The sequence below is a fragment of the Aedes aegypti genome, chromosome 3 (genome assembly GCF_002204515.2).
Source record: "Aedes aegypti strain LVP_AGWG chromosome 3, AaegL5.0 Primary Assembly, whole genome shotgun sequence".
Classification (NCBI taxonomy): domain Eukaryota; kingdom Metazoa; phylum Arthropoda; class Insecta; order Diptera; family Culicidae; genus Aedes; species Aedes aegypti.
The window spans coordinates 262,912,896-262,925,560 of NC_035109.1; the positions used below are offsets into that span (position 1 = coordinate 262,912,896).

The window sequence follows — 12,665 nt, forward strand, 5'->3', positions numbered from 1 at the left end:
TTCATTCGTCACATCTAGTCTGATACGGGATAAATATAGCCAAAATTTGGCAGATGGTTTTTCGCTTACGGGTACGGATACTACATTCTGATTCAGAAGTTTTGAATCAGATTGACATTCTGACGATGCTGCTGAGTCAAATCCTCGAGGTCGTTTTTTGGCTCGTGTCATTTCGCTAATCATTGGCCAACGGTTCGGAGATGACATCGTTGATGCAGGTTTCGACGAAATCTTCTGTATTTCCGTTTGAAGATTCGTGATGGCATTGGTCAATGACATTAACGGAGATTTCTCGTCTGCTTGTTTCGTTATGGCTCGCAGATGTGAATTTTCTTAAAGATCTGCACATTTGTCGCACATCCAGAAGAGATTCCTCCGATGTTTCGCAAAGTAGTCCGTAAGAGTACGTGAAACACCAGCACAAGTCATGTGGAAAACGCTGCCACAGTAGCCACGACAGACAACGGGTGATTCGATTCCCGCAATTTTCATGGTGCATTTGGCGCAGTCCATGATTGAGAACGTTGATCGGATGCGCCTTTAAGTAGGCTGCGCGAGGAACGATGCGAAGGTGGGTGACGGTGGTGAAAATAGCACTTGGATTGGATTATTGCAAGCAATTTGTAGTCCCAATATTTTCCGGAAGATGTCGCTGATCACGGAAAAAATTGCGATGGGGGGCAGGTAAGGGGAATGTTTTTGTCAGCACTCGACCAGGAATCACAACACTTATTTTCCACTAAGGCACAGTATATGCACAATATTCTAGCCACAGTTCAATGTTGTCGTATACATAAAAGGGATGAGCGACGGATCACGAATTTACACACTTCACAGAACGATAAAAACGTAACCAAATATTCCGCTTCAAAGTAAACACGATTGAAAGCAATTGAAATTGAATGATGCCAGATATCCGGGACTTCCAGAACCTTTTCTGGGATTGCCAAAATATGTCTATTTTGTAAACATAGATAAAGCATTACTAGATCAGAATGATTTACATCTGAAAAACTATGATCTTTTGGTGTTGTCATGGTTATATTACCAAGGTTAGTTGAAATTATGCCTTATGCCACACGAAAAAGGAGGAGGATCAAACCATCTTTAAGCTCTACTCTTCTCCTTGAAGTAGCTTCAAAAAGTTCATAATTCGGTTGCCCATTTTCTGAGAACGAGCCATTTGAAGCACACAAGTCTCGTCCTGGGATTTTAAGGGTTAAACTAGGCATACTGGCATTTTGACCAAAAACTTCAAATTAATTTCTCGAGATTTATCCTAGGGATTCTTTTAAAAATTGGCCTAGAAGTCCACCCAGACAACCAGAATGTACATATAACGAAATCGCCTTGAACGTAATGCGATGCTTATATGTTCAAAGATTCCGTATAAGATAAAGTGAAAAGGCCTTATGTGTACAAAAGTGGAAGCGATATATATGCATAATTTGTATGATAAAAATTTACATACAATGCGAGTGTACAGATTTATTTACGAATTGATCTATGACCTTATACGGCTTAGTTTACGATAACAAAATTGAAGTTGATTTGACAGCTGGTACGGATTGATTCGACTTCCTTCGTACATACGAAACGAAACAAAATGCACTGATGAACTCAAAAAATAGCGTTCTATGCGAAAAAGTACTTAAAAAATCCAATCATCACCCTCGAATTGAAACAACTAACCCTAATTTTCAAAATATATCATTTTTGTTCCTCATTAAAGTCAAACATATCTGGTCACTTTAGTTTACCAATATGTCCAAAACTCACTCATGCACCCGAACGCTGCCAATAAAAAAAACAGCAATATATTTGTTGCCTGGGAATGCTGAGTGACAGCCGTCTGAAGGTTACATTGAGGAATTCGCAATTATATTGTTAGATATAGCTCGAAAAAAATAACGTAAATCCAAATTTACCACTAAATTGCGCTATGGCTATTGCCAGGCCACGAAGGTTCGTGGTTTGTTGAAGTGTAAACCCAACCTTTTTTTAAGGAAGTCATCAGATGATACTTCCGCAGAAAGGAGGATAAACCAATCCACCAATCGAACAGTTCATAGTGGTGTTTATAGTTCAACTCGAGGTAAAGAACTAGATGCGAATTTGAAGCTCTTAGAACTTTATGCTTGTCACAGACATTTTGTTAATACCTACTATCAAATCTGCATCGTGGATTTTCATGTGGATTTTCATGGAGATTCTCCAACTTACTTCAAAATTAATCTTTCATCCTAACACATTCTATGCAAAAATCTATTCTGACAAACTTTCATCGTCGAAATGTCCTGATGCAAAACGCTCGGCCACATTATCGCTTCATATCCCTACCATTTAAATTCCGCCAAACCCCTAAGAGGATTCCGAGCATAATCGTTGAACTTCAGCATCCCACCGTAGATAATGAAGTGATTAAATCTCCAGCGTTTTGATAACCGCACTCAACCTCTCCCATCCGAACCCATTTTGTTCATAACAATTTCCCCGGTACTAACTCTAGAAGCTCTTACGTCGTCCGTCCATGTTAATGTGCAGGAAACTTACCATCACCGTGCTCGAATAAACTAGACACTCATTGAAGCCAGCGTCTACGTACCTTCACGGGAATAGTTATCAAATCACACACTCTTCCTTTCCTTGGGGTATACGTATTTTTTTTTGTCTCAGACAGATAATGTGTAACCGTATCAAGCTAATAAAATCAGTGATAATCTATTTTGCTTGTGTTGGGATTTACAGATACAATTCCAAGACTCTCGATGATCCAAAGAGGAAAAAGAGAAGGCGGGTGAGCCATCCTCATTTCTGTATGAAAAAGAACCTTTATTATTATCTGGTTTGCTTCTTCATGTGTGTACAACACATTAAGATCTGGCGAGGACACAAAACGATGCAATGGTGTCGCCAAATCGCCAGGAAGCTGCTGGCAGGGAAGTCGAACTGGTGCGAAGAAGAATTTCACTGCGGGTGCCGGAAGCACTCCAAGTTCCTCCTGGACCAGCTTGATGGGTTGTCATCATCGTCGTCATCTAGATGTGAAAGTGATTGGTTCAACCCTGGTGCACGACTCTCAGGAGCACTGCTGCTACTGCCACAGAAGACTGCTGTTCGTACAAGCTCTTCAGAGTCCTTCGCAGTCGTTACCATCGTCACCGTCGTCGTCGTCGTGCTCGGCGTCGCAGAGATCTAATTAAACAACATGAGAACACATAATATTTTGAAATAAAATTTATGAGCACATTTAATACACATTATCTTCCTTGTACGGAGATTCCTTTCGCTGCACGAGACATGTTCCGGATGCTGCTGTTGGCTGCCTTCGTTCTCGCCACCACCACAGCCAGCGACATCGCCTCATGCTCGGGCTCAAACGTACGTCGTTAGAGCTTTTTTATGCGCTTCTCTACTTTGTGTACTACGTGCCAAAAGTTGCACACGAAACGGAGGAAAATTGGAATTCACATTCATTAACCGCCCACACGTTGTCGGGTATGTTCCCGATGAGTCCTTCGGATGTTCTGGTTGTCAGTAGTCTTTGGCGCCCATGTCTTGGTTGAGTCGCAGTTCTCCAAAATGTTCATTGTTCATGTTGTTTATTAGAAATTTGGAAAATTGTTCAATACTTAGATCAAATTCGGCTTGCAGAGAGACAAAATCGAGTTTTTATAACAATTTTGTTAATTTAAAGAACCAATTATCCAGATGTATAGGATTGAGAAAAAAATGGTGTGCAACAAAAAAGTTTTTAGTTGGAATCGATCGCTCGACCGCTTGTTTGCTTGTCGGGCGCTTTTGCCAGTTAAGCCGTACATACTGAGTCTGTTGTTTGGAATTGATTATTCTCGGATTCTAACTGATGAAAGTTTTGACGAAATAGAAGAAAATAAAGTGAATCTTGACAAGAATTTTGAATTTTTCGACGCCAAAAAAATTGGAGTGGCTGTGTACAAACTTCCAAGGTACCTTTCCTCAAAAGACAAAACCGTTTTGAGTACGAGAAGTAGTCTTATGCGAGCACAAAACCACCAAACCCTAAACGGGTAAGCCCACAAATAACAAATTACTTGACAGATCCGCGAGACCGCGAAACTCGTAAGAAGCTTCCCGTAGGCCCGGATCCCTGATGGAACGGTCCCTGTTCGCAGAGGCGTGAAATTTATGACTCCGTAGTCACGTGTTTTCATTTTCCGGTGGCTTCTTCCAAGAGAGCAATAAAACCGGGTGCAATAATAATTTGTTTTCGAGCAAGCCGGCACCATTACCCTGCGTGGAAAGGTACGATTTCCAATCATCTTGGAAGAAATAAGCCAACCTGGATGGAAATGGTAGTATGTACCAATTTTAATGGCGCATCTTCCGAGACCGCACGCACTTTTATTGCGAACATTTGACGCCGATGATGATGACAACAATTTGCTCAATTCTCTTGATTGAAATGAGCCAGTGATTATTGAAAACTCTGTTAATTTGTTTCAACTTCAAATTTTAAAAATATAGAGACTTATTCAAATTATTGTAATACGTAATGGCACGATTTTTTTTTTAATTTTCAAAAAAATGGTTATATCTGTCTTATGTATGATACATATAATTTATATTTTAGAAATATTTAAAATTCAAAAAGTTGGTTTAAATTGAATTTATTGTTATTTGCATTTCTTCGCGTTTTATTTTTTTTTTTTTTGATCGTTTTCAATAATAACATTATCTTTAAGCAAGAAATCATATCCGTAAACCTATATTTTCGCCAAAAAAGTTTGCCAAAACTAGTCAAACCTTTGCATCAACATGTATTTCTGCAAATAGATTTACCAACTTACGGATTTACCCAATTCACCTCCTGTATCGGATTTGGAACACTTCGTGGAAGCGAATGGGCAATCAATTCTCCGAATCAAAACACTGCCCTAATTGAGACATTGTTGAACTTGTGCACTGCACGGTAAAGCTGCTGGCAGTTCAAACAAAGTTGTCCTCCTGGCAGCGAGAGCCGTAGCTAGAAGCCGAGTACCTTCCTGTGCTTTTTGTCGTCGCCAGACTGGAAATCCAACGCCTCAGACGGAAAATGGAGACGACAGATAGAGAGACCGTAAAAAAGTGGTCAATTGCTAACTTCACACGCCACTAGTTGCAGAGCACGGTTTGACAGTTGAAATTCGTTCGATTTTTTTGTTCGCAGAACGATTCATGCTCCGACGCACACTTCGAAATTAGAACCTACTATTGTTGGAATCAAATTTCCCCGTTTGTTTGCTGCGATTTCCAGCTTTGCTGTGGAGTTCATGCGGGGCTGTATCCAAAATTTTCCATTTCAGACAACTTCTTCAATTTTTTTGAAGGAAACTTCTCCAAATTCTCGATGATTTCACTATCTATATAAAGTTGTAGTATGTGTCCTTAAAATTATTGAGAAATTCCAATAACATGTACAAATTTTAGGAGTCACTCCTGTACGTACTACAATCGTCTATACTGAATCCTATTCCAGCCATGCAACGCACCGGCGTGTACATATCTAAATGGGTATCGATTGATTATTCAAATATTGGCCCACACGCTTGCACTCACACCTCCTAAACAACTCGCTTCGTATAGCAAGCAAAAAAGGTAAAAGGGAGTGAAAAACAGCACAACAACTAAACACAAAGAGCGTGGTCCATATTCTGCCAGCCAACAAATGCTCGGCACTCGGGAAAGAGGACGGATATTCCTGGCATCACATATCAAACGACCACCACCGATGAACACAGGGAAAACAACCGTTCTACAGACTAGCGGCTAAAAAATAGAACGACGACTGTCAATGCTGCTGGTTCGCCTCCACGGACTGGAATTCCAACCGAGCATTAGCCGGCACCTCGCCCCAGAAACCAATCGATGGAAAAAAGCTTCCTCCTGTTTGACAAACATGGGAATTTATAGGCTTAGAACACATTGGAGGGATAGACCGCCACTACCGGCGTCATCTACGATGGCAGTGTTTTTGCCTATGGGAACGAATGCAGCTCACTCACGGCTCTCTGCGAGGGAAGTGCTTTTTAATACAAGGGTTGACTGCGTGCTTTATGTTTTGACTCATTTGCATGAAGCTTCTAGTGCTGTCGTCCGGCAAGGTCTCATGCTCTATGTTCTACGATGTTCAACATTGGCTCGGTAACGAATTCATGAACAATGGAAGAGCAATATGGTCAAGTGCCAAAGAGAAGATTTACAAACTACTGTTCTCTGCGGAGGACAGAGATGGACTTAGAACTACAACCAAAATTCAGATAAAATTGAGAATTAATTTTATTGGATTTGGATTGGATTTGGATTGGATTTGGATTTGATTTGGATTGGATTTGGATTGGATTTGGATTGGATTTGGATTGGATTTGGATTGGATTTGGATTGGATTTGGATTGGATTTGGATTGGATTTGGATTGGATTTGGATTGGATTTGGATTGGATTTGGATTGGATTTGGATTGGATTTGGATTGGATTTGGATTGGATTTGGATTGGATTTGGATTGGATTTGGATTGGATTTGGATTGGATTTGGATTGGATTTGGATTGGATTTGGATTGGATTTGGATTGGATTTGGATTGGATTTGGATTGGATTTGGATTGGATTTGGATTGGATTTGGATTGGATTTGGATTGGATTTGGATTGGATTTGGATTGGATTTGGATTGGATTTGGATTGGATTTGGATTGGATTTGGATTGGATTTGGATTGGATTTGGATTGGATTTGGATTGGATTTGGATTGGATTTGGATTGGATTTGGATTGGATTTGGATTGGATTTGGATTGGATTTGGATTGGATTTGGATTGGATTTGGATTGGATTTGGATTAGATTTGGCTCTGGCTCTGATTCTGGCTCTGGCTCTGGCTCTGGCTCTGGCTCTGATTCTGGCTCTGGCTCTGGCTCTGGCTCTGGCTCTGGCTCTGTCTCTGTCTCTGTCTCTTGCTCTGTCTCTGTCTCTGGCTCTGGCTCTGGCTCAATCATTGTTGTTTCTAACTGAAATTTCATTGTCAAATATATACACCACTTTAAAATCGAACAAATTTAACTGCTTTAAAATCCCTGTAAAAACCTCAACGATTCATTGTTCTATCCTATCAAGCGTAATAGGCTATTTTGTAGAATGAAAAAAGTTTTTTTTGCCATCCCATGTTTGAAGTGCACATGAAAGCCAACTGAAAAAAAAATCCATATGGTCCTAGAATCAAGCACTGCCACTAGATGCCACTTCGATGATATGAAACAGATCAATTATTACCAACCATCCAGCCACGGGATGCTGCCATTGCGAAATCCACGACTACCGAACAATGAATGCCGGCTATCTGGCGGCTACCTTTTTTATGGAACAAAAGCTTGGATTCTGAATACAATTCATTTTTTCGCCGATTCTCAATGTTAGACAGACTCACTGAGCTGCAATGTAATTACACCGAGAATCATGAAAGTGGAAAACTACGAAAAATGTGGAATCTGATTGGACTCTTTCCGGCGATGTTGATGCGTGCCAACAAAACGCCATTCCATTCCAAGCACGAGTGGCAGGAAACTTCCGCACAAGCCATTATTTAATTTTCCCGCTAAGACTTCAATTAAAACCGAAACCAGCAGAAGCAATCATCTAATTTAATTTTTATTCCTTTCTGTCTTTTTTTCAGGTAAGCACACCAAACCGACTCCGACTTCGAGCGTGTCTCTGATGAGGCGGATATCTTTGCGAAGGGAATTAAATTAAATACACACCGGAAGAAACTATCCGGGAAAAGTTTTTACAAAACGTCTACTCAGCTCAGTTCAGGAAGCTAACCACCGAACGAAACGACAGACAGAGAAACCGACGAATCCGTTCGCAGTCAAGATAAGCTGTTTTTCCGAAGCAGTTGGTGTTTTTCCGATCCCCGTCCCCTTTTTACCCCGATCCAACATTTCGTTTGATCCGAGTGCTACGGCAGTTGACCAACAACTACTGGCTTCAAGTTTCATGAAGTGAGATTGTTCCGAAGATATATAAGAAAAGCTAACGAACCTCACCCAGAGGAGGTCGGGTGGGAAAAGGAATTGTGGTGTACTAGTTATTTTCCTTTTTTTCGGAATCGGTGGTGCTGGTGTTGGTCGTGAGAGGTCTCTCGCCTTCCGACGATTTCCGGGAAAAACAACCGAAGGAACGCGCAAGCAGCAGAAATGGACGAGAAAACTCTGGTAAGCCAATTATCTTTGCGCTGGCTCGGTTCGATATACTCGGGGGTAGTATCCGGTTACAGGTTGAAGAGGGAGGTGGGGCTTGAAGGAGGATTGTGGTTCCAAGCAGCGGGATTATAATAATTTCAATTTATATCTCATTAAAGAAATGCATCGCGTGTGCGGTTGGTTTGCCGCCATTTCGAGCAAGAAAAACGGTGCACTTCAGGTGCATCTGTAAAGGGTGGATTTAAGCGTGGGAAGTGAGCGGTTGTTTGATCCGGAAGTACTCTAACAAGGTGAAGGGAAGAGAGAAAGTGGGTGCGCTGTTGCTAATTTTATCAGTGGTGCACAGTGATCCAAAGCAGGCAAAACCCCAGTTTCAAAACATTGTTTCAGTAGGAAAACCATGTAAAACATATTTTTCTTCTTTCTGGTGTTGAATCTCTAATGGAACAAAGCCTGCTTCTCAGATTAGGGTGTCAAGAATATCTACAGTTTTTAACTGAAAGTTATCAATGGAAATAGACCAATTACATCTGTATATCATATTTCAAGTACTGCTTGAATACGCGTTGGAAATAACAATGGGCTATTTTGTGTTGATGTTCCGAAAATAGATTTTTTTCGTTCCGATTCATAAAGAAAATTTCCGGACAAATCCTCCTCCGTTTAGATTAAAACCCACGATCTTTAGCATGTCCTATGTGAATTGCTGCGCGTTTATTACTACGGCAATTTAGACCCTATCCACGATGCTCTATCATATCTCATGACCCTAAAGGTGTGGTATTCACCAAAGTTATTCAGAAGATGAAAACCATTTGAAAAATGGACAGTTCGGTCTGAAATTTCGCCACCAGGAGACACTAATTAAAATGGAGTAAAGCATTTTGAACTAGTTCTGTCTCGTGATTTGAATAAGATATAATGTTCAAACATTATTTTGAAAAGTCGTTAATTGATATATATGAAGAATCCTATTAAGTTCAAAATGGTTCAGCTAGATGACGCTTATGAACCTGTTTATGATTCTGCAAGTCGATGGCGCTAGTGAACATGTAGATAAAAAAGTCTTTGACAAAATTATTTTGAATATCCGGAAGGTTCAGATGTTCAGTTCAGCATTTTGAACTAATCTTTTTCTAATGAATTTCAACTGAATTTCAGTTTATTTATTTTATAAGTAAGCGGTTCAGAGATGACACTTCATGCTCAAGTTATGAATCCTAATGGATTTACTAACTACGATATTTTAATTATTCAGAACAAGTTAACTTCATATTCAAGCAATTCAGGGCTAACTGGATTCATATTCAAGTGATTCAGAACTGATTCGTCTAGAATTTAGAGATTCAATGCAGACTCACTACATACGCAAGTGAGTTAGATCTGATTTACTTCATTTTCAAGTAAATTTAAACTGATTCTATTCATTTTCAGGTGATTTCAGTATTTAACGGACTAAGATATACTTCATTTTGAAAAGTTTCAAGTCGGATTCCCAACAAATTGTAACTATTCTAGTAAATCTAGTCTACTGGATTTGAAGTTTCAATTGATTCAGAAAAGGTCACTGTGTATTCAAAATATCAGATCTGATTCAATTCATATATAACTGAGTCACTGATAGTCTGATTCAATTCATATTCAAGCAATTCTGATCCGATTCAGAGGAAAGCCTTGCAAAGCTCCTACTTCTTAGATCATTGGCATAATCAATAGTTTGGCTCCTGACAAGGCTATTGGTGACTCTTCAGCCTCACACCTCATTCTAATGAGGATCCTGTCCAGATTTGTTTCAGATGTACCTAAATCAATGGTGGAAATGTTCGCATCACGAAGTACTTAACGAGTGTAGTAAACCAACGCAAAACAAACATGGCAGACTCGTGAACAGACATGGTATGGACATGGCACCCACCTGTTCGCGAGAACATACCAAAAGAAACAGTCAAAAGTTCGCGAACCTTTTCTCGCGAGTAACCTAACAAAGTTTAATTTATTATGGTATTGACAGATAAATGAATTGTATATCCATCGAATCGACAGTAAACTACCAATTTGTAGTAAAAAACTATATACGACTATACACTCCCGTGCAAAAGTTTGGGTTCACCCCTTTAAAACATGATTTCAAATGTTGGTAGACTGGCCCTTAAACAAAAAAGTTGTAAAATTCAACGGGGCCTAGATATGATCCCTAGGGCAAGAAAAAAGCTCCCTCAAAATTTCAACGCATTTGGTTGCTCCACCAGCTGGCGCATTCAATTTGAAGTTTGAATAGGATATTCATTTCAATTATATGGAAAATTGGCCCTTTGTCACTGTTTCATTCCATATATTAGTTGACCGCGTTCAATTGAGCCCAGAATGTTAAATATACTATTTGATACCCTAATAAACATAATTGCAGAAGGTTGTATCTGGATTTAAGCTTATTTCCAATACCGTTTTGATAGTAGAATGTTAGAATTAGATCAGCACCCCCCTACAATCACTTATATGTATGCATATGTCTCATGCAGCAGCTCGCCCAGCGTCATAGGTGGCTATGATGCGCTTAGTGGCTACCATCAACCTTTGTTGAAGAAATACAGAGCAGTATTGCAAATTTATTTCAGATAGTTATAACACCAACTTTCTAAATGTTGATCATGATACAGCTTTTTACAATATTGTTCGCCATGATATCAAGTAGTGTTTTGGACATTCTGGGTTCAATTGAACGTGATCAACGATTTTCCGGAATCAAACAGAAGATGATATGCTGTTTCCCATATGCTTCAGCTAAAAATCCCACATAAACTCTAATACAAATGCGTCAACTTATGGTACAACCAAATGAGCTGAACTATTCAGGAAGTCTTCCCCTAACCCTAAAACATTATTCTACCTCATTGCCCCGTGGAATCATACAACTTGTTTTTTTTTCCCATATTGAGCAGGGCCAGTCCATTGGTCTATCCAATGCTGAGGAAATCAGCCATGTTTTTTCGGTGTGATTTTTGAAAAATATCACAACTCTAAGTAAAAATTTAGTATACAAAATTCAAAAAATGTGTATGGAAAAATACGTACGAATAACTCATTGCCTTTCGAATCCGCCATAGAGAGTTTCAATTGAAATTGTAATCACAGAGATATGTGGGCTTCGTGGCCGTGCGGTTAGCGGCGTCAGTCGTTTAGGCGTATTGTGTGGGTTCGATTCCCGCCCCGGAATCCGGTGGAAACTTTTCGTCAAACGAAAAATTCATTACTGGACTACTGGATGTGCCGTGTTGTCCTAATGTTCGTGATTGTTTAGTCTGTGCAGTCTTTGGCTGAAGACGGTGTAAATTGTCATGTTTTGAATTTTGTATATTTTTAGGGGGTGAATCACGGGAGTGTAGGTAGCGCAGTAGTGATGAATTCCCTTCGTATTTTACTAAAATATTTTCTTATAAATTTAAAATTATGTCATAAAAAAGATATAGCTGGGAAAACTTAAACACTGATTGCACCGGGGTGATGCAAACAACAAGTGTTGAGCTAAAATCCCAACTTTAACTTTCGGCGCGTGTGTGATCGGTTCTGCTCTACAGAGAACGGCAAAGTCCCCCCGTAAAAGGGACTTTTGAAATTTCTGTGGTTGGTGGCACTTGTACTCCGTGTTAGTGTTTCTCGGTGCTAGTCCAGGACTAGCGAAGCAAGTCCTTCGAGACTCGGCAAGGCGAGTATCGTCATCACAGCATCATAGATGCGTACATGCATTATAATAGCACCACAAATGCTTACACACCTTATAACAGCACTTCTGCTACATTGAAACACTATTACAGCATCATTAATCAGGCTTCTAAGCCTGATGCATACAGGCATTAAATAAGCACTGTATTGGCTTTATATTCGAATACAGGGCATGTTTAAATGCCAACCAGTGTTTTGACAGATATACCACGTGCTTTGTGTTTGCATATAGTGGTAAGAGGGAGTCAAACATAAATCTTCTCACTACTACAATTGCAGGTTTATGACGGGGAAAAGTGATGGTTTAAATTGGTCACTTTTCTTTCCAATACTATTCATCTTATATGGCCGTAGGAGCAAAGGAGCAGGACAACAACTCAACAATACGGGTGTCGCAGGTTCGAGACGCAAAATGAGGAATTTCATCATCATAAAACGAGGATCAAAATGTGGCAATTGCAAGTCCTCAAAAGGATGAAAACTACTACCAAAACGAATATGTCTGATACGGACAAGTACTATCTGTATCATTTTATTACAATTTTTGCATACTTTGCATAATTATGGTCGGATAGACAAACATGTTTTCTACCAAATAGTAGAAACAGCTATGCATTTTAACTTTTCTGGGGTTAAAAAATTATTTTTTTAAAAAAGATTGCTTAACTGCATATGTATTGTTTTGCGGGGTAAAACGCCCCGCTTGAGTTCGGCGTTAGCCATGCTGTAAACGAA

The 12,665-nt window shown here is 39.7% G+C and overlaps 1 protein-coding gene across 13 annotated transcripts in view; it reads left to right on the forward strand.

Annotated features, from left to right (window-relative positions):
• The window catches only part of LOC5571120 (protein muscleblind), a 353,898-nt gene that overhangs the window by 49,648 nt on the left and 291,585 nt on the right, over nucleotides 1–12,665 (forward strand). For all 13 annotated transcript variants that reach the window (XR_002501876.1, XR_002501877.1, XM_021851941.1 and 10 more), the window contains one exon: nucleotides 7,682–8,222. Coding sequence is in view for 11 of the 13 variants with exons in the window: in XM_021851941.1 (XP_021707633.1) it covers nucleotides 8,205–8,222 (18 nt within the window). In the remaining 2 variants the exon portion in view is untranslated. The remainder of the gene's footprint in view (nucleotides 1–7,681; nucleotides 8,223–12,665) is intronic.